The 26,353-nt window shown below is 38.9% G+C and overlaps 2 protein-coding genes across 3 annotated transcripts; both read left to right on the forward strand.

Annotated features, from left to right (window-relative positions):
* The first annotated feature begins 264 nt into the window (after positions 1–264).
* On the forward strand, positions 265–24,358 carry LOC129761831 (protein tweety). 2 transcript variants are annotated; one of them, XM_055759618.1, is made up of 6 exons: positions 268–1,057; positions 12,927–13,412; positions 13,487–13,869; positions 13,929–14,201; positions 23,936–24,043; positions 24,109–24,358. In XM_055759618.1, exons 1-6 carry the CDS (start codon positions 899–901, stop codon positions 24,356–24,358), a joined length of 1,659 nt encoding a protein of 552 aa, XP_055615593.1. In that variant the 5' UTR covers positions 268–898. The 2 variants fall into 2 exon arrangements, with proteins under 2 accessions (XP_055615594.1, XP_055615593.1); XM_055759619.1 differs by lacking the exon at positions 23,936–24,043 and having other exon boundaries at positions 265–1,057.
* A 42-nt stretch (positions 24,359–24,400) lies between these two features.
* On the forward strand, positions 24,401–25,546 carry LOC129761349 (AAC-rich mRNA clone AAC11 protein-like). The gene has a single exon (XM_055759065.1). It carries the CDS (start codon positions 24,401–24,403, stop codon positions 25,544–25,546), a length of 1,146 nt encoding a protein of 381 aa, XP_055615040.1.
* The last annotated feature ends 807 nt before the right edge of the window (positions 25,547–26,353 follow it).

Here is a 26,353-nt window from a genome sequence, read left to right on the forward strand (position 1 = left end):
TTGTCTCAAAAACATTGTGAGCATAAATGAGACGTGAGTTCGTGAATTGTGATAATTCTAATCAGAATATCTTGTTTTCTCATTCACCACAGGAAGGATGATATGCTGCATCCCGGGCTCTCCGAATGAAGCGAAAGCGAACAATCGACTAGTAAAAAAGGGAGAGCGCGTTCCGTTCAACTCTCATTATAATCTTGAAGGAGGACATACACGCAATACAATACATTGCTCAGTGTTTCTCTCTCTCTTGCTCATTCTTTATGCTGCTCAATTTTCGTTCACTTCGCACCAATCTTCTATGTAGTATGCTGCCAGGATCAAGAACGAAAACAAGGGTGTGACCAAGAGTAGCAAATATGTTTTCCTCCTTGCTTTTGTGGAAGAAAAAGTGGTACATTTAGCGTTTCAGAGAAAATCCTTAATTAATAGCCCAAAAAGTGTGTGAGCGTGCAATGGGGACCGGTAAAATGGAGTACTGGCACAATTAATGCAGAAAGGACCATTAATTTCGCCGTGGAGTACAACACGGCAGGAAAAAAAAGTTCAAGTGAAAGACGGCTTAAATCTAGTGGGTGCTCTTCTCTGCTGAACAGGATTTTTCCTCTTCGTCGCCACACGGCCTAGCCTGGGTTATGACGTATTCGTGTTCTTTGCTCCTTGTAAAAAAGCATTAATGATTGTGAGAAGAAAGGAGATTATAACCGATACGGATCTCCCGCTACTGTTAGCGCATGAAAATGTAAAATATCAAGAAAAAGCGATAACTGCCCCCTTTTTTGCAATCGGGCAACATAAAATCGGTGCATCGGAAGTTCAATCATCGGCTCACCAGCGAAAATAGTGTCGATTAGCGTTCGCTGCTTCTGGTACATGTGCAGTGGTCTGCTGCTGACACACAATGCAGGGTTCAACTCCACCAATAATGGGATATCCCGAGGATGACGATCAATACAAGGTACCGCTCATAGCCAAACTGCTCCATGCACTACCTCATTACAACATCACTTTCCATCGGATCAACAATACCTTTCGCCCCTCGAATGAAGTGTATTTAGAGGTGAGTATTCGAGAGTCTTCGTCTTCGTAGAATGTAAAATATTTCTGATAGTTGTATCTGTTAGACAATAGATATGTAAGGGCGAAGTTGATAGTATAAGCGGTATATATCTTTTGAGATGGACGGATAACATAATCACCTGCTTTGTTCAATTCTGTCGGTGAAATCAATTTAGTGGGTTCTTTTGTTGTATCTAAATACACATACAGTGAATTAAAGATCTGTACAACGATTGCTCTCCTAAGAAGTAGCTCGAATCATTTGAAGCTTTTAGTTGATTTTTCAAATTTAAAACAAACTGTCAACGAATTTACGCTTATTTCCCGGACAGTAAATCATCTATTTCGATAATATTTATTCATTTACGGCTACTGATTTAAAAATAGGTGGGTTATATCTATAACTAGCTGACCCGGCAAACTTCGTACCGCCCAACCATTCAGTGAGCAAAATATATGAATGCATATCTTCCAACGCAGTCTTGAAAAACCGAGGCAATGTGTTGTGTCCATAACCGCTTGTTAGAAAAACACATTCCGGAGTGTAAAAGAAAATTGCGGTACCACCGGCTTGGATGAATCAACGACTTAAACTTCTTCTGGTTTTTTAACTAGAAAGTTCATCTAGTATCTGGAATGACTATTTTCCCAGGCTCCTCAGTTTATAAGTCCGTATTAGAGAAACACATTTTGGTGGGAACCAGTGTTGCCACATTTTAATCTATACCAAAGGGGTTGAAAATCTTTCTCATTTGTACTTTTTTTTAACTTATTAGCATGAAAAAAGACTCATTCATTCACTACAAATACTACATTTACATTTGCAAGTCATTCGTGCGTTTGATGATGTTTATACCTAGTTTTCTGAATCTATTTTGCATACTATCATTGATAAAATTTTCGAGCTGCCGTCACGATGTTTGATCAAATCTTTTGATCTCAAAATAGCGTTCATAGTATCGTTGCTGTACCGGTTTCGGTTTCTGATTATATTCAGAAAAAATCGCTCGACAGTTGCCGAGGAGTGAGGCATAGTGAGAATGTTACAAAAAAGACATCGAAGCGCCGAAATGCGAGCGAACCGTCAGTCCTTTTCAGACATCAATTTTTGTCTACCAACCCTGCACATGCTCGTTTTCTGAAACTGTACAGTACGGGTACGGAATTAATTCTGCACATCTTGTACATTCCAATTGTAGAATCCTGGATACGCTTTAAACACAACGTTAATGCTTGTTTTAACATTGCCGCAACCTTGAGTGTCGGATCGTCAAAATCGAATCTGTTTCTCATTTGCTTCATCAGCTTCAAGAAAAAACTGCGACAAATATCCTTTGAAATGATCTGCCTTTCGATGTCCATTGTTCTGATAATTTCTTCTGCTGCTATTCCAACCTAAAAATTATTGTCATTTTTTTAAATGATCTTCTAATTCAATAGCATTTGACATTGAAGCAACGTAATATTCCTCGCAGATCATAGTGAGAATTGTTGAATAAAGAACTTTCAGCTCTTCATGCAGCATCGTGAATTCAGGTTTTTCAGCCTGGAAAACAATTCAAAATTGAACTAAGCAAAACATACGTCTCCCCGTCCGACACGAATCCTTTCAGACGATCCTTATGAAACTGATCAATCATTGCATCGTAAATGCTTTCATGATCAGCATCAAGCGATACTGCGGTGTAAAAGTTCTTATGTTCAATGTTTTGGTTTGTGCAAAATAATTGTTCGTCTATGGGCAATATTGAAAGATTGTGAAATATATTGTGTTATTTTCAAAATTTTGAAAATATATTGGGCAAACAGGATAATATTGTGCCGTCTGTTGGCAATATTGTTCAATATCCTGTCAGTTTGTTACAAGCGGTCTTTTGAACTAAACATCTAATGCGCGCGTTATTATCATGAGCACGCTTAGGGCATTTATATACTGACACACAGTAAGTAATAGCGTCACACATGTCCTGGTCGCAAATGCCATTTGCGACGAACGTCAATCGCAATAACTGCCAAACTCTCAAACTGGTGTAAATCAAGGCGCTTAGTATACGAATGGGTTTGATTAATACTTCGAAGGCGACATACGTAACCGATTTACAGGACGCATTATTATCTCTTGAAAAAGAACTGTTTATGTTGAGAAAATTTCCAATACCTTCCGATAACGATTCACCGACTGCTTCATCAATTCTGATCTCATCGCGAAACGTTCAACATTTTCATGAATCTCATTTTAACTCATCTGTGTGTGCTGCAACTTCAGTACACCGGTACGATTCCGAAAACTACTTACCCTTCCACCTTAAATACAGTAGTAGTCTCGCAGTACTCGCGACCAATTCCGTCATTAATGTCATCATCATCGATATATTCAACAGTATCGAACATGTGTTGCCCTCCAGATGAGTAAAAATTATCAAACCAATCCGCAGCCATCTTAAAATTACACAAAAGTAAATCAATACGACTGTGCACAGTTTTTGAGCTATATTGATGCTTTATTACATGTTCATTACATTCATTAAGTTTTACGCTGCAAATGTTTCGTCTTTCCCCTCTGCGTTGACGGCATTTACTTCGTGTTGCACCATTTGGAAAAGGAATGTTATAATGGATTTTGAGAATGAAATGAACACACTTTTAAAATAAAAATTATGAATTAAAATTTACTTTTTCGTGCGGAATATGTATTCTATGTAATAGAATAATACGTTTTCTCGCAGCTTGTGAAATAATATTAAACTGAAATTATGTCTGAAAATAATTTTTCTAAAGTTTTGAAATACAAGTCGGACTCGATTATCCGGAATGCTGATTGTTTCTTTCACTCCGGATAATCGAATAATAACAAAATTTGAAAGAAAATCTCTTGGTAAACGTACAATAATTATGATTTGCACTTATTTATTTGTATAATACAGTGTTGTAGCCACAAATTGTGTGGCGCCCCTTGTGAGGAGGTGTAATGTTTTGAAAACCGAAAAAAAAAATTCATCGCCTTGTTACAGCTCATGGACCAAAATATTATTCAAATCGTCGTCCCTTAGGGTCGATATTAGTTTCCCAGGGGTCGACAAGATACTGTATAAGTTGTGTTACGAGAACCAACTCGTTATAAGAATGATTAATATTTTTATGGAAAGTATTATTGTTGATATTTGTATTAATAACTTTTAATTACAATTAATATTTTCTGAATTTCATGTCTATTTATTGATGAGAAAATGATATCAAGTTTAAAATTTTCGAAAAAATTGTCCATGGAGGTCGATGATATAACTTTATTTTGGAAAAGGGATTTCTTGCTCAAAATAGTTTGAGAGTCCCTGGTCTAGACCAACTTCGATCAAAAGCTTATGCGTGTGCTTCTTGGATGCCTCGAGATGACAGTAGATCTCTACGTTTCATGCAATTTGAAGACATTTGGCATCAATTTGATGATGCTTCGTGCACTTGGGTGATTATACGGTTTTCGGAACTTTGGCGACTTTGCGACAATAGTAAATAAGTCCCACTCATAAATTTGAGATGACCATTTTCATTGGCAATCGTTACTCATGAATTTTTTTAGGCCGAATTCAATAATCATTTGCCAAACAAGTTTTATTAAATATATTGTGCTAACATATTGTAACATATGAAATCAATGGACTATCCAAGCAAATTCAAAGACTTATCACTTATTTTGTATTCTTTGCAACAATCTCAACAATCCGACCCCAACATTTCCTTTTCCTTACTACATCCATGATTATTTGAATGATCATATTATATCGGCCATCCCATGTCCAAACGATATAGTAGTTCTCGGATTTTCGTCAAAAGTGGTAGTTTTGTTTTTGATAGCAAAATATTTCTACCAGTCTGAGAGCCTTTTTTCTTTCCTTTTTTACGACTAGCGGCCACGGCAATTATCACGCAGCACAAATCTTCACTCAACATGTTGACTTCATGAAATTCCGGCAGGAACTGTTTGCACAATGTGGTTGTACGTCTGTGCTCGTGATTGCGCAACATTTTGCACAACCTTCAATTTCGCCGCCATACGGTACAATCTTTTGCACAAACCAATTGTAAAATAATATTGACCGTCTAGGGGTCACCAAAATATTGGGCAACCCACATTGCTCAATAATATTGAACGTCTATGAGCCGCTTAATGTTCAACCATCCGTGGAAAAAATCTGTACCAATTTGTACTTTTTGACGCAAATCTGTACTCTGTACCGTACAGAATCTGTACCAAAAAAAAAACGACAAAATCTGTACCATTCCAGATAAATCTGTACGTGTACGTATATATATTGAGAAAAAAGTCACAGGAGGGTTGTGTCCAAGACACGACCGCATAGTTGACCTAGGATTCTGTTTTTTTGGATATGTTTGAAGAATCACATTGTTAAACTCTTCGATAATGATTTGTTGGCCCGGTAAAGGGCCGTTTTGTCTTGTTGTTTGGTATTGTTTGTTCACTCGACCAGTGTTCACAACCGAGTGATGATGATTAGTCATCGGATGGTGCGTATCACGATAGAAGATGCAAAAGGGGAATGAGATATGATGAAAGCAGCTCTTTGTGACCCTGAACGAGATGGCTCCTGTGTTATGTATGGATAAAATGAAGAGAAAAAACTCATCAATGTAATATAGGATAATTATTATTATCGAACACAATTATCAATTTTCCTCATCAGAAAAAAATGTTACTCTATTATAGAGAAAATATATTTGAAATGGAAAAGATAATTTCATTTATAATTTTTACTTTCTGAGTGTTTATTCAACCCATTTTTATTTTCGCTTTAAACCCAACAGGACACGGAACTCCTTCATTTTCCCAATTTTTCTCGTCGCATGAAGTTTCCTTGGGAGAAAAAAGAGTTTTCATATTTCAAGTCATTTCCACACAACCGCTACCATATACAATTTTACACTTACATTTGTGCTAAAAGTTTTACAATGCATGATCGTTCATTGATATGAAATTTCACGAAGCAACCAACATAAAAGTTCCAAACTTAAATTTTATTTTTATATTCTATCAAACATAAGTTCTATTCAGTTCATTAAAACATCATTCTTCAATCAATCCATCGAAAGATTCTTATTGAAACGAAAATAAAAAAAAACACTCGTTCATCGCTCCCAGCTTATTCGCCAGCACGTATGCAATCAGCAATGCCAACGCTAGTTTGTGCGCGTCGTTTGTTAAACTACCGACCACGAGGGTATTTATATGCTGGTTTCTCCTAGGTACCTTGAATTAGAAATCTCTCTTAGGGTGGGTTTAGACTAGTGATATATTCATGTGAAGAAATATGATGAGGTTTATGGAAATCACATCAACCTTTTTTCACATTTCGATTTCCGATTTCGATGCCGATTTCCCCCAGGCAGCTTGGTTTTAATGTCTCTGTTAGGGAACATATTCGGTGGGTACAAAAAATCATTTTACTTTGATGTATTTGCAATGCCGAATTTTCCATATCTCCAATTTCAACCAATCAGAACGAGGTATTTCCGTTTGGAGAATTTTCGATTGTTTGATAGTTAGTTTCATATGATATTGGGTTGGGGAAAAAGAAATGTCGTATTTTGTCAATATATGGCAACACTTAAACATATCTTGTGTTGTACTTATCGCATCGGGTCATACTATACGGCTATTTAAAGACGACAATTCTGTGCTACAAGTGTCGTTTTGACAGTGTTGTTATTGTCCTTTTTAGTCTCAAGTTATAGCGCGTCAAAGATGGAGTCCACCAAGCAAGAAATTCGCCATATTTTACGTTTTTACAACCTGCGAGGTAAAAATGTAACGAAGGCGGCCGAAAAAATTCGTGTAGTTTATGGACCCGATACTGTAACGATTCGCACAGCACAGCGTTGGTTTGATCGATTCGTTCTGTTCTGGTGTAGTGGCTGTCGAAGATACGCCCTGTACTGGTAGGCCAATCGTCGTGGAAACCGATAAAATCGTTGAAATCATCCAAGTAGACCGGCATGTGAGCACTCGCTCGATTGGTCAGGAACTGGGTATAGACCATAAAACCGTTTGGAACCATTTGCAGAAGATTGGATTCCAAAAAAAGCTGGATGTATGGGTACCACACGAGTTGACGCAAAAAAATCTTTTAGACCGAATCAACGCCTGCGATGCACTGCTGAAACGGAACAAACTCGACCCATTTTTGAAGAAGATGGTGACTGGTGATGAAAAGTGGATCACGTACGACAACCTGAAGCGAAAAAAGTCGTGGTCGAAGCGCGGTGAGTCAGTCCAAACCATCGCCAAGCCCGGATTGACTGCCAGGAAGGTTTTGCTGTGTGTTTGGTGGGATTGGAAGGGAATCATTCACACTATGAGCTGCTCAACTATGGCCAGACCCTCAACTCGGTTCTCTACTGTGAGCAGCTTGACCGTTTGAAGCAGGCGATTGACCAGAAGCGGCCAGAAATGATCAATAGGAATGGTGTTGTTTTCCACCAGGACAACGCTCGGCCTCACACATCTTTGATGACCCGCCAGAAGCTACGGGAGCTCGGATGGGATGTCCTATTGCATCCACCGTATAGTCCGGACCTGGCTCCAAGTGATTATCATCTCTTCCGGTCCATGCTAAACGCTCTTGGTGATACTAAGATGGCCTCAAAAGAGGCTTGCGAAAACTGGCTGTCTGAGTTTTTTGCAAATAAGGAGGGGATAATGAAGTTTCCTTCTAAATGGCAACAAGTTTGCGAACAAAGCGGCGCATATTTGACTTAAATTGGATAATTTTAAGTATGTTAAATAAAGCGTCAAATTTCGATCAGAAATACTTTTCTTTTTCCCCAACCCAATATATTATTTTATCCATTATGATGAATTGTTATGGAGTGCTCAGATCGGTTGATGCAAATATCTCGTAAATCCATCAGGAAATAACTGACCAATAATTGTACATGAGCCGCCGCATGTGTCGTCAATTTCGACCAATCAGAAGTGGGTATTTCCGTTAGGATAGGGGTTGAGATTTTTCAATTGTTCCATATTTAATTTCATGACATATATTATTTTATTCAATGTAAAAAATTGTTATTGAGTGGCGCAATTGATTGACGCAAAAATCTCCTCATTCCATCATTAAATGATAAGCGTTTAAAATTGGACAATTTTCACGATGTGCTCAGTTTTCTATTTTCAATTTGTACCCCCATATGTTTCCGAAAGACTTAAACCTACGTCAGAAAGAAATTAGTTACTAATAGCAGTGTCTGTGATTGCGGAGGTGGTGCGGCGTTTTTTGAGTAATGCACGAGACAACCCGAAATGGAAGAAACAACTGCAACGGTTGAACTCGTGACACATGCTCAACAAAGGAACATTGAGCCATAGTTTGTACGAGAAAACGGTATTCGTAGAAAATTATGAGACCTAGAAACCTTAGACCTAACCTTTGTGTGTTGAAAAAGATTTGCTGTAGAAGCTCTGGTCAATCCATGTGACTCAATATCAAATGGTCGGTGTTGTCAGACCGGACCATGTAACATTTTTATGATTTCGAGAAAAACGAGTTTTAAGTTTAGCACTTATAAGTGGTTTTCATTGAGCGTTCAAAACTATTTCGATAAGTTATTTCTGCTGTACGCGTGATTTTCCAAATCTTATAATTGTGGAATGTAGCTTACAAAATGTTTAACCTAATGCAGTCAATAACTCGAAATTTTTAATTTTGCGACTTGACCGCTTTGACTTAACACTGACGAAATCAGATACAAAATAATGTTCAGCTATTTTACGACGAACATCTGATGTGTCTAAACCAATATGTTTGCAGGGGTGTTCATAGCAAGGGAGACTATGGGGATTACTCCATGGTAGATGGCGCAAGGAAAACCTCAAGAACTTGCACTGGACAGCCTCCACACGTAAAATGCTATTTTAGTATGGTAGTATGGTGCCCAAACTAAAGACGTATAATCGAGTATTGAGCGAACCAGGACACAGTATACATCATTCATTCAGTAAATATCTTTGAAATGTTTGGTCGAGCGGAACATAAAGTCAAGTGTTTTAGATGCCTTCGAAGTTACATATGCGATATGATCGCGAAATGTAAGCCTGGAATCGAGTATGATTTCTAGGTCCTTAACACAGCCAACACGCTGTAATATTGTATCTCCAAGCTTATGAAAAAATTGACTGGTGAACGCTTACGAGAGAAGGATATTACCGAGCACTTGATTGGGTTTAAGATCATCTTGTTTACGACGCAGCAAATGTATTTATTTGTGTCTGAAGAAACTAAGCGTCAGCTTCACATTCAATCTGATGGTACAATTTGAAGTCATCCGCGTACGGAAATTTATGGCACTCAAGATAGGTATTGATGTCGTTGAAGTAGAAAAATATATGAACCAAGGTGACTTCCTTGAGGAACACCTGACGTTATCCGGAAAGGTTTGGAGATGGTATCCCCAATTTCACTGACATTTTCCGGCCTGTCAGATATGATTGCAGCTGACACAGAAAGGAGCCGCTGAAGCCAAGACATTGGAGCTTGACGATTGTTATTTGGTAAGTAATGGTATCGAATGCTGCTGAAAAATCCGTATATCGCATCGATTTGTTGACGCGACCGTAGAGCCCGGGCAATCAAAGATGTGTATACGATCAAATTCGTGGATGTCGAACGATTAGGAATGAATCCATGTTGCTCTTGGGCTATGTAGTTTTACAGACATGAGAAATGCAATCAAGTACAATAATTTTGAATAGTTTCGAAACCGCACATAAGAAAGCAAAATCTCTGTAGTTTTTCACATTTTTTTGTAACCCTTCTTGAAAAAAAGGTAAAATATAAGAATTCGTCCATATTTCCGGGAAGATGCCACTTTGGATGGAGCGGTTGAATAAGATGCTGAATGTTTGAGACAAGCTTTTGGAGCACCTTTTCAGAATAATGGAGAGGATACCATCAGGTCCAGGATTTGTAGATTGTTTCAGCTCACAGCAAGCTGCGTCCATAATGTTGGAAATAATTACAGGTGGTGTTACAAGCGATTAAAAATGAGGAGTGTTATTAATCTCAGCGGCGATTTGATCATGATCCAGGTGTCCTTCCACTAAAACGTTGATGAATTGGAATCGGAAAACTTCGCAGATATCTTCTCTAGTTGAGGCTTCAATGTTGTCACGTCCCATCACAGTCAGTAGACCGGACTCTTTTCTTTGATCATTTACATATGACCAAAAAATTTTCGGGTTACTTTTCAGTGCAGATTGCATGCGATCCTGATATCTACCAAATAGTACATTATTCAGACGTTTATAATCGTTGTTAGCCATTGTATAACACAATGACACGTTCCACCAATTACTACGATTTTTGAATATTTCTTCAAGACGAATCGTTTTGTTATTTTTAATCGTTTCAGGTGAAAATTTGATCATGGTGGATGAAGTTTGATGCGATTCATTTTTGACGTAGAACTAATTCTTTCATTAAGGGTACAAAATCGGAAAACTGGAAAACACGTTTTTTATGAAATGAAGTTAACGTTAATAACTATTTTTGCCGGAACAGATTTTGGCGATTCACATAACAATCGACTCGGAAATTCCCTAAGATTTATTTGTTATGCTAAATATTAGGCTGTCAAAAAAGTCCTGTGGTATTTTTTTTGAATTTTCATTTGTTCATAAAATTAGTTACAATCATCTCTTTTAAGTCAAATATGCGCCGTTTTGTTCGATGACTTGTTCCCAACGAGATGCCAACTTCATAATACCCCTGTTATAGAAGCTCGCTTCCTTATTGGCAAAAAACTCGGATAGCCAATTTTCACAGGCCTCTTTTGTGGCTAACTTCTGACTACCTAGCTCGTTCGCCATGGACAAAAACAGGTGGTAGTCACTTGGTGCAAGGTCCGGACTATACGGCGGATGCAAAAGAACCTCTCATCCGAGCTCCCGGAGCTTCTGGCGCGTCACCAAAGAAGTGTGCGACCTGGCGTTGTCCTGATGGAAGACAATGCGGCCTCTGTTTATCAAAGATGGCCTCTTCTTCATGAGTGCTACCTTCAAGCGGTCCAGTTGTTGGCAGTACAGGTCCGAATTGAGCGTTTGGCCATAGGGAAGCAGCTCATACTAGATTATTCCTTGACAATCCCACCAAACACACAGCAGAACCTTCCTGGCCGTTAATGAGGGCTTGGCCACCGTCTGAGCCGCTTCAGCGGGCTTCGACCACGACCGTTTGCGCTTCACGTTGTCGTAAGTGACCCACTTTTCATCGCCAGTCACCATCCGCTTCAGAAACGGGTCGATTTTGTTGCGATTCAGCAGCGATTCACATGCGTCGATACGGTCAAAGATGTTTTTTTGCGTCAACGTGTGTGGCACCCATACATCGAGCTTCTTTGTGAATCCAAGCTTCTTCAAATGGTTAATAACGGTTTGATGACTTATCCCCAGCTCTTGGCCGATGCTACGGCTGCTACTATGCCGGTCTTTCTCGGCTAATTCAGCGATTTTGTCGCAATTTTCGACGACAGGCCGTCCGGAGCGTGGCACATCTTCGACGACCTCTACACCAGAACGAAAACGTTGAAACCATCGTTGTGCGGTGGAAATGGAAACTGTATCGGGTTCATAAACTGCACAAATTTTATTGGCAGCTTGAGATGCATTTTTGCCTTTGTCATAGTAGTACTGTAAAATATGTCGGATTTTCTCTTCATTTTGCTCCATATTTGCGACACTATAACTCACGAACGACTTAACCAAACAGAACACTGTCAGGGACCATATTATATCGCGCAAAAATACCTTTCCAACAAGCTATAGTATGACTCGATACAATGAATACAACTAGAACTACGCGCTTACAACGACACCTCGCGGAAAGACCGCAGGACTTTTTTGACAGCCTAATATTATAATCCACTGGTGTGTAAATGGTTTAAATTTATGAAAACTGGAAGCATTTCCATTTTCCCATACATTTGTTCTGCTCATTTGTGACCTCCCCAACCCGTGCCGTTTAACGAGCAACTTATAGACAAGCAACGAAGGGGGATAATTTAAAGTCTCCGTGAACAAAGAAAAGAAGAAGATTAAGAACTTAGAGCATAAATATTGGATCTGGCTGATCGCATCAAGTGCTTCCATATTAGGGAGAAGCTTCGAGACCCCGGTATGTAGAGGCGAATGAACTGAAAAGTTGGAACAGTGGATTAACGACATAGACTTGGGGCTGAAATGATGGAATTTTCGAATTCCACCGGGTCACCGGCGAATTATATGAATCGATTTTGTGTATCAAGCATGTATTCCATGCAACGGTGAAACATTTTTATTTATAAGTGATTACAAAATATTGAACGATAATTGTGTCTGAAAAAAAATTTATAATGTAATCAGTGGCGTCGACTGGGGGATGCGGAGGGGGCGGACCGCCCCCGGGTGCACGATTTTTGGGGGTGCAGAATGAACCGAATTTATATGAAAAAATGGCATTAATATGATTGATTCCTTTTCTGGTGAGGGGGTGGGGGAACAAGCCAACTCTTCCGCCCCGGGTGCGAAAGCTTCACTCGACGCCACTGATTGTAATGACGAGTTTTGGTAGAAGTACCAGGAAATTTATAGTAAAAGGCAATTGTAAAGGGTCAGTTAGAAGATCAATCAATGAATAGTTCTGCGATTCGACCCATAAACGTTCGTATAGTAAGAAAACATGAATGTATGAAAGCATTGATACCATAAGAAAAACATTTTTACCAGGTCAACTAGATTTTAATAATTTTGCAGTACATAAAACAACATCACCAAAAGCTTAACCAATTCATTCTTTTCCACTACATATCATTTTCCTCTTCAACAGAGCCTGGGCATCCTCGGATCAATACCAGCTGCGCTGTTGATAGTCTCGTTGTTTGGACTGCTACTGTATCTCCTAACGCGATGTTGCGATCGGAAACCTCGACCCGCTCATTCGATAACTAGTCTTAAAGTTACGCTATCTATAGTTACTGTGTTGTGCTGTGCAGCGATCGGCCTAGGTCTGTACGGAAACGATGATCTTCACAACGGGTTGCTGGAGGTGTTACAAGCCGGACGAAAGGTGGATAATGTCGTTTCGTCCGTTCGAAACCACACGTTCACGTTGGAGAATACTCTGACAATGAAAATACAGCAACAGTTGACCGAGTTGGAAGATATTTTCGACGGGAAGGCAAATAACCAGACAGCCTTGGCACAGCTCCAGCTGGCATTGGCAATTACTAAGGGTAATGTTACTATCGCAAAGAATGCAGCCAATGATATCCGACGTCCGCTGGTTGGATTAACTATCACTGATTTTCTCTCGGTAAGTTGAGAATAATTGATCTATTATCCGTAAACCAATGATGTACGTTTGACTTATGTATTTTTTTTTCCTAGAAAGGAGATCAATGGGAACTGATCCGGTGGCCGGGTACGGTTGCCATCCTCGCACTTTTATTGGTATTATGCGCTGTTTTGTTGGTTGGGGTAGCCCGTCACTCTCGGTGCGCTTTGATTTTATTCAGTGTATGCGGACTGTTGGCTGTCACAGGATCATGGCTTATGTCTGGGCTTTATCTGTCGACATCCGTCGCTGTGGGAGATTTGTGCAATGATCCAGCAGATTTCCTAGTTCATCAGGCCCCGAACGAGTTACCCTCGGATATACTACTATATTACACACAATGTGACATTTCACGATCCAACCCTTTCACGCAACGACTTCGTGAATCGCAAAATGCAATCAACAATGCACGAAATGCGATGAGCACTGTATCAAAGTAAGTTGTAAGCGAGATTTTTTGGAGAGTCCCAACTATACAATGTTTATTTATCGTAGAATATCTCCAGTATTATTCAAAAATGCTGGCCTAGGACCAAAACTGGGTTCCGTGAATGCAGATATTAAACTGTGTGAACGAATTTTGACCGGACTGACAGCGCTGGTAGACTGCAAACAAGTTCACCACAGCTATCTCAATGCAACGAGAGGTCTCTGCGAAGGAGGACTTCTGGGTTTAGTTCTCATGTTGATCGCTAGCTTCATGGCAGCCATTCTACTAACCGTGATGGTTTGGGTTGATTCCCATACATGGATATACATAAGGAAGAGGTATGTATCTAACGATTTCCATACGCATTACAATCCTGGTTAGAATCTCTACGACTTTATTGTGCTTCCGTGACACGGAACTCTCACAGAAAAATGTCATTTCCAGATATTTGACAAAAAAGGTGATCTAGATCATTGTAGGCGATGTGTCGACGCGACAGAAGTCTATTTTGAAACCTATTTATGTTCTGCATAGACCTCATCAGCAGCCTTTTTATACTTAGGGTGCTTCTCTATGAATTGTGCCTTTTCATGAATAAGCTACAGCTAACGGGAATGGTTTTGTATCTCACATATCTCGGGGGTGTTCTGGAAAGGCCCCATTCATACATACATTAAGTTTGGACTGCTCGTGGAAATACAACAAGATTGTTCACGTATAAGGCATACATTGGTGAAAATCTGGATGTGTTTTGTTTGTTTTTTGTTTAGGTAAAACAACATCATCTTAATGAATAATTATAAATAGTTATAAATAGTCGAGAAAAAACAATAAGACACTAGCTCTTCGGGATTCTCAATTCTATTTTTGAAGCGTAGTTCTGGTTCTCCAAAGTCAAAAAAGGTACTCCACTAACGGAAATGCTCTTATCATCCCCGTAATCGGCTGTTGACCAAAGAATGGACGAGGCGGGAGCGGTTGCATACTATGCATGGTGCAAACTAGGATTGGGCAATCTTTATAGGGATCGATTAACTGATTAAACCGGTACAAAAGAATCCATCTTTAAAGAAAACGAAAGCAATTTTTTCCAACTCATCCACTTATTTTATATGAGTATCGTCTTTTCTTCAAACATGGCATAAAAATTTCATGATTCTGTTTAAAAATCAAAAGCCGTTTGTTTTCACAACATGAAGGCCACAAAAAAAATAGACCTCCGAAAAGAATGTTTTCCAGAGTCATCATGGAATCATTGAATTAAATCAATTAATTGAAAAAGTATCATTTGGAACTCAACAACAACCCTTAGTAGCTGTCGCCAGTTCTGTTAGAATTTGTTGGAATTCAATCGATGAATGATCAAACTGACTGTGTTAGCAAACCAAATGTAGTGCTTCAAAGCGGTCAAACGTTCTCATAATATTTATAAAATTTGTCAGCCGATCTGTGGTGAGACTAAAACCGAAATATATTGAAAAACAAATTTACAAAAAGTTTGTCTTAGATCAAAAAGTCGGATGAAAAAAAATCGAAAAAAATCGATTTTCTGATAATTGATCCAAGATCGGCCAATCCTAGACCAAACATACACAGCAGCTTCACCTAGACTCACTATCATTAATTTGACATTTTCGAAAGTGATCCAAACGTTTACATCATGTTTATAAAAATTTTCAAGTGGTGAGATTGAAATCAATGTACAGTAAAACCTGTTTTTGTGCGGTTTTTTTTTGTGCGAATTTTTTTTGTGCGATTTTTTTTGTGCGGTGTATGAAAAGAAGCATATTTGACGAAGTTATCGTCCAGTTAGTTTATTTCGATGGTTTATATGCATTTCAGTGCGAAAAAAGCATATTTGCGTCTCAATTATCCACTTCTGAAATCATTCCCCTCCTCCAAGTTTTTGCATGATATGATTTCTAACAGCAACACGTTTCGACATGCAACTAAAAGCATAAAACAGCCACGCGCAACCGAAAAGGCAAAGTGTCCCATCGCAAAGCAGGGAAACAAAAGAAAATTGAACGGTGAATGGTGTGGATTTGAGTTATTTTCTTGGGGGAAACTTTTTTTATGCGGTACCTATCTACCGCACAAAAAAAGTTTTTTTTCAAAATGTGTACCGAACACGATTTTTTAAAGCTGCCGGTGAAGTTTTGCGGGATTTTTTCATGCGACTTTCTTTGTGCGGCACTGAACACTAAATTCAAAGATCGAAAAAATCTAATGAAAAATATTTTTCTTTACGATTTTTGACGTAGAACCACCATACCAATACCAATCGAATCGGAAATTCTCTAAGATTTGTTTGATATGCTATACATTACAATTCACTAATCTTTAAACGGTTCAAATTCATGAAAATTGGAGGAACTTCTATTTTTCCCATAAATTTGTTCTGATGATTTGTATGCTAACCCTAGCCGTATTTCGAATGCTTATAACTCGAACATTTCTTAACAGATCGGAAAGATGTTTGCATCAATTGATAGGAAATATTTATACGCGTCTATCACAATTTATAAAATGTTATTTTTCATGAGATGAACAATTAAATAACTGTAAAATGTCAAACGTTATTTAAACGCCCTAACTGCTAAATTTTGATTGGGCCGATTTACGGTTTTCCCAACACAGACTTCAAAATCGATGTACCTGTGGAAATCCGCTTTGCAAATATACCTGCAGGTTGGGGGTATTTTTGTTCCTACCGAGCTGTGTTTCCCTAACACGGACTTCTAAATCAATGTGCTTGAGGGAATCCGCTTTGTCAAAACATGCAAGTCGGGGGTATTTTTCGGTGTTGAGTACTTTCGTACTCGCTTGTCGTTGTGCAGACCGGAATATGTTTCCCTAATAGAGACGTCGGTTAATCGTTCGATTAATTCAAATAATCGAATATCTGAAATTATAATCGAGTAATTTTGTATCGAACAATTTAAAATCAAAATATGAATACATCGAATAATTGTCACTGTAATCGCGAATAATGAAAAAGGAATCTTTCTCAAGGTAAATGCATTTTTAGGTTAAGAATTAGGCTATATAATTTTTTTATCCAATCATGTAACAGTTCTGCTTTTTTTTGCAAAATTCAATTTTATTATTCAACATAATTGTCTTCGAGGGCGATACAGCGATTATAGCGATCTTGCAACTTTTCGATACCATTTTTTCACAATAACAAAAGTTGCTTCACTCTCAATGCTGTAACTCACGAACCAATCGACCGATTGCTGTCAAATTATGACAGGTATCCATTGAAAGATGGTGCTTTGTAATAGTCAAGTAGATTTTTGCAAGAGGCTTTTGCATCTAAACGTCAACCTTATGAACTTTTCAGCCGAACTGTTGAATGTCTTCCTAACATACCTCGCCATCAAATAATTTTAAAAAGTCAATACGTTTATGGATTTGAAAAACATAAAATGGAAATTATGACTAGATTTACAAATTAACGTCAGCGTGGTCCCGTGACCGAGGGATTAGCGTCACATATCATCATTCTGGGAGTTGATTACCGGGGGATCTTTCTTGAAACGAATTTCTTGCGACTTGCACAGAGGTGGCGCGGATTCTATAGTTTGCCAGTTAGCATACATTCAAGGCATGTTGTCCATAAGAAATCTCAACTAAGTGCTAATAAAAGTGACGCGACAATTTCTAGGCCCTTGTTGTTGAACACGATTAAGCGCTTTGGAATTACGGGTACTGCATACACCCAAACTAGCGTTGGCAGAAAACATTTCATCTTTGGCAGAAATGATACCATTTCGAGTGCTGAAGAGTCAAATGCACAAATAATGAGCTGTTTTAAAAGATTGAGAGAGAAAATCATATTGTTTAATCGGGTGGCAGAAAAAAATGAGATTGAGAGGGAAGAGCATACTGTTCTTCGGGTCTTGTGGCCGAAAAGAAATGGGATTGGAAATGAAGAGCAGTTCAATCTGGTGGCAGAAATGAAATGGGATTGGGAGAGAAGAGCACACTGTTCAATCTGGTGGCAGAAAAAAAATGGGATTGAAAGAGAAGAGCACACTGTTTAATCCGGTGGCAGAAATGAAATGGGATTGGGAGAGAAAAGCATAATGTTCTTCGGGTTTTGTGACAGAAATGAAATGGGATTGGGAAAGAAGAGCAGTTTAATCTGGTGACAGGAAATAAATGGGATTGAGAGAGAAAAGCATACTGTTCAATCCGGTGGCAGAAAGGAAATGAGATTGGAAGAGAGAAACACATTGTTCAATCCGGTGGCAGAAATGAAATGGGATTGGGAGAGAAAAGCATAATGTTCTTCGGGTTTTGTGACAGAAAAGAAATGGGATTGGGAGAGAAAAGCATACTATTCTTCAGTATTGTGGCAGAAAAGAAATGGGATTGAGAGAGAAGAGCACACTGTTCAATCTGGTGGCAGAAAAGAAATGGGATTGAAAGAGAAGAGCACACTGTTTAATCCGGTGGCAGAAATGAAATGGGATAGGAAGAGAAAAGCATAATGTTCTTCGGGTTTTGTGACAGAAATGAAATGGGATTGGGAAAGAAGAGCAGTTTAATCTGGTGACAGGAAATAAATGGGATTGAGAGGGAAAAGCATACTGTTCAATCCGGTGGCAGAAAGGAAATGAGATTGGAAGAGAAGAACACATTGTTCAATCCGGTGGCAGAAATGAAATGGGATTGGGAGAGAAAAGCATAATGTTCTTCGGGTTTTGTGACAGAAAAGAAATGGGATTGGGAGAGAAAAGCATACTGTTCTTCAGTATTGTGGCAGAAAAGAAATGGGATTGGGAGAGAAGAGCACACTGTTTAATCCGGTGGCAGAAATGAAATGGGATTGGGAGAGAAAAGCATAATGTTCTTCGGGTTTTGTGACAGAAATGAAATGGGATTGGGAAAGAAGAGCAGTTTAATCTGGTGACAGGAAATAAATGGGATTGAGAGAGAAAAGCATACTGTTCAATCCGGTGGCAGAAAGGAAATGAGATTGGAAGAGAAGAACACATTGTTCAATCCGGTGGCAGAAATGAAATGGGATTGGGAGAGAAAAGCATAATGTTCTTCGGGTTTTGTGACAGAAAAGAAATGGGATTGGGAGAGAAAAGCATACTGTTCTTCAGTATTGTGGCAGAAAAGAAATGGGATTGGGAGAGAAGAGCACACTGTTCAATCTGGTGGCAGAAAAAAAAATGGGATTGAAAGAGAAGAGCACACTGTTTAATCCGGTGGCAGAAATGAAATGGGATTGGGAGAGAAAAGCATAATGTTCTTCGGGTTTTGTGACAGAAATGAAATGGGATTGGGAAAGAAGAGCAGTTTAATCTAGTGTCAGGAAATAAATGGGATTGAGAGAGAAAAGCATACTGTTCAATCCGGTGGCAGAAATGAAATGGGATTGGGAGAGAAAAGCATAATGTTCTTCGGGTTTTGTGACAGAAAAGAAATGGGATTGGGAGAGAAAAGCATACTGTTCTTCAGTATTGTGGCAGAAAAAAAATGGGATTGAGAGAGAAGAGCACACTGTTCAATCTGGTGGCAGAAAAGAAATGGGATTGAAAGAGAAGAGCACACTGTTTAATCCGGTGGCAGAAATGAAATTGGATAGGGAGAGAAAAGCATAATGTTCTTCGGGTTTTGTGACAGAAAAGAAATGGGATTGGGAAAGAAGAGCAGTTCAATCTGGTGGCAGAATAGAAATGGGATTGTGAGAGGAAAACATACTGTTCAATCCGGCGGCAGAAAAAAATGGAATTGAGAGAAGTTCTGTTCTTCAGTCTTGTGGCAGAGAAGAAATGGGATTGGAAAATAAGAGCAGTTCAATCTGGTGGTAGAAATGAAATGGGATTGGAAGAGAAGAGCACACTGTTCAATCCGGTGTCAGAAAAGAAATGGGATTGAGAGAGAAGAGCATTCTGTTCTTCGGGTCTTGTGGCAGAAAAGAAATGGGATCGAGAGAGAAAAGCACACTGTGAACAAGAACTAAAAAAGATTCCACACAGCCACTCTTCATTACACTTGGGTTTTTACCGAAATAAAAGGAAAAAGCATAAAGTTGTCCAAGTACGTTTTAAACGAGTTTTTCCCTTTTTGATTTACTGATGTGCAATTCTGAAGATATTTTTTTGAAATCTATGTTTTCGGACCGATTGGATCAGTAGCCAAAAATGTTTGTTTTGATTTTACGAACGACGAAAAGTAAACAAAGGCGCGAATTGCGTTAAGGCATACCAACATTCTGTTTATGGCTGTCAAAAGGTGGGTTAAAAGGTAAAGGTTAAAGAATTTTCAGGACGAGAATTTTTGTAAAATTGCATGTATAATCAGCATACGCGTGCATTACGAAAATCTTATCTGTACAAAATGCGTATTGTTGATGGAAAAACATTGCCATCGGCTTGATTTTTGAAAAAATGCAGTTTTATTTAAGCTATGCCACCAACGCCAGATTGTTGTGGAAACAGCAAATCTAAATCGCTGTTTTCACAACCGATTGGCGTTCATTCATCAAAGTATGCGAGAATCTGTTTCCAATTAATTTCTCAAAAATACTGCCGTTGAGCGAAGCAGGGAGAAGAATCCACACACTTTTCCGACTTTGTAGCATGCGTCGAGCAGGTTAACGTAGTTGAGAACCCAATTATAACAATTATGGACAGTACCAATTTTTTCGAATTCAAAATGCAATTGAAACCAGCCGTGTTAAATAAGATAATGCCGTACGAAATCTTCCGATGTAAAACAGATACAGTTTACGCGAGGACATTTTGAGTTTTGGTACAAGATGCGTTTCGATGGAGCATTTAGAAGAGTGCACCTGTTCACCAAATCCGAAATTTACCCTTTAATCAACACTCAGCTTCAATTTATCCGAAAGAGAAATCGATCAGGCGAGAAAAGTAAACATCTTCAAGAAGCTTTGTCTCTTGATTCCTGAAGAAAAAAGACACTACATTTTAGGGAATCCTTGTAATCAACAATTAAATTTTTGAGTTTGAACTATTTAGTTCTTATCTTTGTGTGCTATATGTGAGAACAGCAATACACTTCAATCTAGGATAAAAATTTTCCTTTTAGATGAGTTTGATTTTATGAATTCAAAGTACATGATTTTATGAGCTTCTCAGTACATGATTTGTAGTTCTTAAACAAAATTGCTAAAATTATTATTATTATCATTGCATGGGGATGGTCTGTTTTTGATTAAAATAATTAGCAAGACGAGCTTTTCGGAAAGTGTTTTTTAGAAGGCATGTGACTTTTATTATGCTAAGCTTTCAATACGGGAGATGTTGTTATGTGAAATTTACTGTCCCTGCTCGTTCATCCTACGCTATCGCTATCAGATAAAAAAATCACATTGCATTACAATTGAAATACGTCACATCATAGGGGAAATTTTCATGCTTTTACGGGGACATTTTTTCAGATTTATACAAAGCTTCACAGTTGTTTGAAAGGATTTAGTATTCTTTATCGATCTATAACAAAAGAGTAAAATGTCAATTTTGGCGCTTGCGTCACCTTGCGAGATTACGGCAGTACTGTGTACTGAAAAAAACAGGAAGTGGGTTATATCTATGGTATAACCGCAAAGGTGACGTAGGACTATCGTTGATTTAGAAATCATTTGTTTGAAGTTGAATCTGAATTCATTCTGAATGAATGAATATTTGGGGGACTTCGAAAACGAGAGCGTTACGTTGGAGGCACAAGGTTTTATGCATCCAATATTGGATACGGAAATATATTACTGATGGGGAAGAATAATCTTCAGAAGCTATCCTGTTAATTGCGATTGATTGAAAAATCACAAAACCAAATGTATTTGGTCACAGTGTTACATGGATAGAAAACATTAAAATAAACTCTTTCACATGAATGTAATTTTAAATTCCCAGAGGAACTGGCAGATTATTTTCAGTAACGATTACATATTACCACATTTTTCCCGATACTGGAAGCCCACTAGTGGTTAATGCTAACTCGATAACCATCTGTTAATAGCACTTGATTGAAAAATATTTGGTCACAGTGTTACATGGATAGAAAACATTCAAATAAACTCTGTCACATGAATGTATTTTTAAATTCCCAGAGGAACTGGCAGATTATTTTTCGGATCTTTCTCGATGCTGAATGGCATCCAAACGGAAAGAATTCCGTGCGTGTATGTGTGTGAGTAGCGGCTGCTTCGATGGTCACCTTTTCTTCTCCTGAAGGATCGGCTTCTCTGTGCTCCCTCACAGGTTCAAACAAACTGCTTACGTTTCAGGGCAGATCTCGATCCTTCGCCGTCCAGCACCCTCAGCAACGATGTTGTCTTGTCGATGTCCTCACGAAAAATGAATGCATCTCACCACCAGAATATCGCTTAAGTATGCTTTTTGTTCGTGATTGAATCGAGAGAAGGCGTGGTTTACGATGGCAATTTGGAAGGCAAACTAGAGGGGAATGAACTCTCTGAGCTCGGAACTTTCGGCGACTGAGCAATAATCGATTGCGGGCGCATACAATATTGGATACGGAAATATTCTACTGATGGGGAAGAATAATCTTCAGAAGCTATCCTGTTAATTGCGATTGATTGAAAAATCACCAAACCAAATGTATTTGGTCACAGTGTTACATGGATAGAAAACATTAAAATAAACTCTTTCACATGAATGTAATTTTAAATTCCCAGAGGAACTGGCAGATTATTTTCAGTAACGATTAGATATTTCCACATTTTCCTCGATACTGGAAGCCCACCAGTGGTTAATGCTAACTCGATAATCATCTGTTATCATTTGTTTGAAGTTGAATCTGAATTCATTCTGAATGAATGATCATTTGGGGGACTTCGAAAACGAGAGCGTTACGTTGGAGGCACAAGGTTTTATGCATCTAATATTGGATACGGAAATATCCTACTGATGGGGAAGAATAATCTTCAGAAGCTATCCTGTTAATTGCGATTGCTTGAAAAATCACAAAACCAAATGTATTTGGTCACAGTGTTACATGGATAGAAAACATTAAAATAAACTCTTTCACATGAATGTAATTTTAAATTCCCAGAGGAACTGGCAGATTATTTTCCGGATTTTCTCGATGCTGAATGGCATCTAAACGGAAAGAATTCCACGCGTGTATATATATATATATGTGTGTGTGTGTGTGTGTGTGTGTGTGTGTGTGTGTGTAGCGGCTGCTTCGTGATCTTCCCGGGGAACCGTTTGTGGCATCACTCTCCTCCTGATGGATTCCCTTCTGGCCTAAGGTGCACAAACAGGCTCTTGGTGACACCGTTCATTCGCGCTTTCATGATAAACGAAGAGCTTCACCACAACAGCGACAACATGCTCCAATCGCTGTTCAATTAGAACTGAGTGGATTTCCAAGCGGCGCTCGCTTATATACCAATTGGTGATTTCAATAGCCTGTTTTGAAAGCAATTTTAAGACTATTGAAACAAGTTTTTGGATCAGAAAGTAACAAGTATAGAACGCGTAGACATTTTATCTTTCGAATGAAGTGTTTATCATACCATTTCGTTCAGTTGTTTAGGAGCTATTAACGCTCAAAATCTCGATCTCCGGCGTAACGCTTTCGTTTTCGAAACTTTGATTTTACACCCCGGTATAAATGGAAAAACGTAGTCCTACGTCAAAATATCACGTCAATCCATCATTCCTAGTAAATGTTATGGCTTCTGTTACAACTTACCCCGTATTTCAACTTGCCCCGGTATTCCTATGTACCTTTCACGGAATCCTGGTGCACTAACAAAAGTCCGCGGACTGAGAGAGTCGTATGACTTCCATACTTTTCTTTCTTTTTTCATTTAACTATAGTCTATGCTAATAAGCATAGCGGGGGCGCTTCGATTTTCCTTTTTTTTAAATATCAGGTTGTGCAGTCCATGCAGTCCAGTTGTGCACATATGGAAGAGACGCCACTCCCGAAGATTACATAGAAATTTATTTTCTTTAACGATATTTAAATTTGTAATATAAGATGGCGTACGTTTAAATCCCACATAAAGTCATGTAATATCGAAATATTTCACTAACATATGCATCAATTATAGGAACGACTATGCTCAAGTTGAAGAGCAATCATATGTATCAGCCCATCAACTCCATCCTCAAAATCATCAGAATATGAATGTGCGAACACTGCCACATCATCCAAAAGGGTATTGCACGCAAGGATTCAATACGTGTCGATCAATAATAAACAAACTTTACTTTCTTTTTACAGTCCTCCGGTAATAAGTGGATCTCATACTCTAGCACACCCTGGACGGAACGTAAAGCACGAGCTGACACCACAACAACAGGCACATATGCATCACCATCATCAAGCCGTAATGCGACCAGGAGGAACGCATACCCTCGGACGATTGCCCTCCCACAACAATAGTCCAACCCACGTGCATGGACCTAACAATGGCAAATATGCCACCCTGAGCAAGCACTGCAAAACACTAGATGCAAATGACTTTTACTGAAGTTACGCCGCCTGTAACGATAAAAAATTTCACCCACCGAATATGCAACATTATCACACGTTATCCCATCAGCAACAACAGCAGCTGATACAGATGCAGATGCAGCAAATGCAACAGCAGCATTCGCACATGCCGCCAAACTCTCGACACCATCCCCATCCCGGTGGTCATCCGGCTCACACAATGACCATGAACAACAAAAAGCCTATCGATCATTACAATGAAGATACTCCGCCGCCACTACCGCCACTACGCAACCCCCAGAAAGCGCTGGAGTCAGTTCAAGCAATACCTAGTCTCAATGATAGCACCGTCAATGAGCGTGACAAGCAAATTTACATTTGCTCCACTCTTAAAAATCCAAACAATCATACTATGAACAATAACATTAACAGTAACAGTAGCAGTAATTCCAATAGCAACAAAAATAGTGAGACTGTCCAAAACCCCTTGGGAAACCATAACAACAACGGGAACAACAACCACTATGGAACCATGAAAGCTAACGCTAATACAGTTAAAAATCAAACCACTTTCAACTCAACACCGGCGACAACAACGAAACCGTTACCATCGATCATCAACACTCCATTGCCGGAAATTCCCAAACAGGTGCAGCCGGCTTCACAACCGCAAAAGGATGACATCTACGTTAAGCGTAAACTGATCGATCAGAATAGTAAATTCGCGACGCTGAAAGCCATTCCTTTGCCGAAAATAGAAGCCCTGGAGCTTGAAGCCCAGCGGAAGAAAATGGCCCAACAGCATCAGCAACAGTTGGGAGCGAGTACCACCCCCAATGGTAACCCGGTTGCGGTCACAACCACGGCTCTACCTCCCCCACCTGCAGCAACTGCAGCCACACATATGACCACATCCCAAATCCAATCCCTCCCGTTACCACCCCCACCACCGGAGTTGATAGAGGATGAACCTTTGCCTCCTCCTCCACCCGCGATAATCCAGGATGAGGAAGCCAGTGGCAATAACAATTCCAAGAGCACGACGCACGCTTCCAACGACAACGATTCGAAAGAGGCAATTTACGCGACCAAAGCTGTTACCAACACACACAGTAGCGCCTCCAACGGCAACCGTGGAAACAACGGAGATGCACCAACGCAGAACCCATCGAATACAAATAACAATGGTGACGAAAGTAGTTACTATGCGGTTACCGAACTATAGACAAAGTTGCATCGGTAGAATGGGATGAAGTTGTAGAAAGAAGGGTGAATGAAAGCAGAATATGAAAAAAAATTGTTACAGGCGAAAACAAAAATAAATGAAACAAACTTCGCAGAAACAAAAAAAATCCTAGTCAATAATGAGCTATGTTGACACAATCAATTCGGCGGGAGTTGTCAATCGAATTCGTTATTGAAACTATTATCGAAACACTTTAAAAATATATTTGAAAACTGTCGATAATAGATATAATTTAGTCAACTCACTTGAGGCGACGGATTAGAGTTCCATTTAAGTTAATAATAGACATAAAATTAATTTAAGCGCATACCAAAACTACTGGTTTTATGGCCATAAAAGAAAAGTTCTCAACCAGATGATTGAGAACGAAAAATTAAATGGGAGCTTTTGTATCGTTGTGGTGTAATGAAAATATTTGCTCCAAAATGTTTGTAGCATAAATTTCATCATTGCGGTTTATGTTTCAAAAAGAAATGAACAGCTCAGTGATCTCACTTTGTTCTTGTTCAGTTACCAATTTTAATGGCGATGGCAAAAAAACCTAATCCCCACAACTCATACACATTTTCATACAGTTTCGCCAAAGAAAAAAAAACAACACTCTAGTCTGAAAAATCCGAATGCTCAAAATAGCAACCGAAACTATACATTTTAATGATTCTTGTATCCGTTGTCTTACAATGTATATGCCGATGCTATAGACGAAAGAATAAGCTAATAAATAAAAAAAAACAAAACAAAACAAAAAAGCAGCCCAAAATATTATGTAGAAAGCAAACTAGGCAG

Source organism: Toxorhynchites rutilus, chromosome 1, assembly GCF_029784135.1.
Source record: "Toxorhynchites rutilus septentrionalis strain SRP chromosome 1, ASM2978413v1, whole genome shotgun sequence".
In the NCBI taxonomy this organism is placed as follows: domain Eukaryota; kingdom Metazoa; phylum Arthropoda; class Insecta; order Diptera; family Culicidae; genus Toxorhynchites; species Toxorhynchites rutilus.

What these genes read in the sequence shown, in the direction of transcription:
- LOC129761349 (XM_055759065.1), top strand. Translation starts at nt 24,401, where the DNA reads ATGCAACATTATCACACGTTATCCCATCAGCAACAACAGCAGCTGATA.
- LOC129761831 (XM_055759618.1), top strand. Translation starts at nt 899, where the DNA reads ATGCAGGGTTCAACTCCACCAATAATGGGATATCCCGAGGATGACGAT. An exon ending in CTATCACTGATTTTCTCTCG is followed by an intron (nt 13,413 to 13,486) that starts GTAAGTTGAGAA and finishes TTTTTTTCCTAG; the next exon opens with AAAGGAGATCAATGGGAACT. An exon ending in GCGATGAGCACTGTATCAAA is followed by an intron (nt 13,870 to 13,928) that starts GTAAGTTGTAAG and finishes TATTTATCGTAG; the next exon opens with AATATCTCCAGTATTATTCA.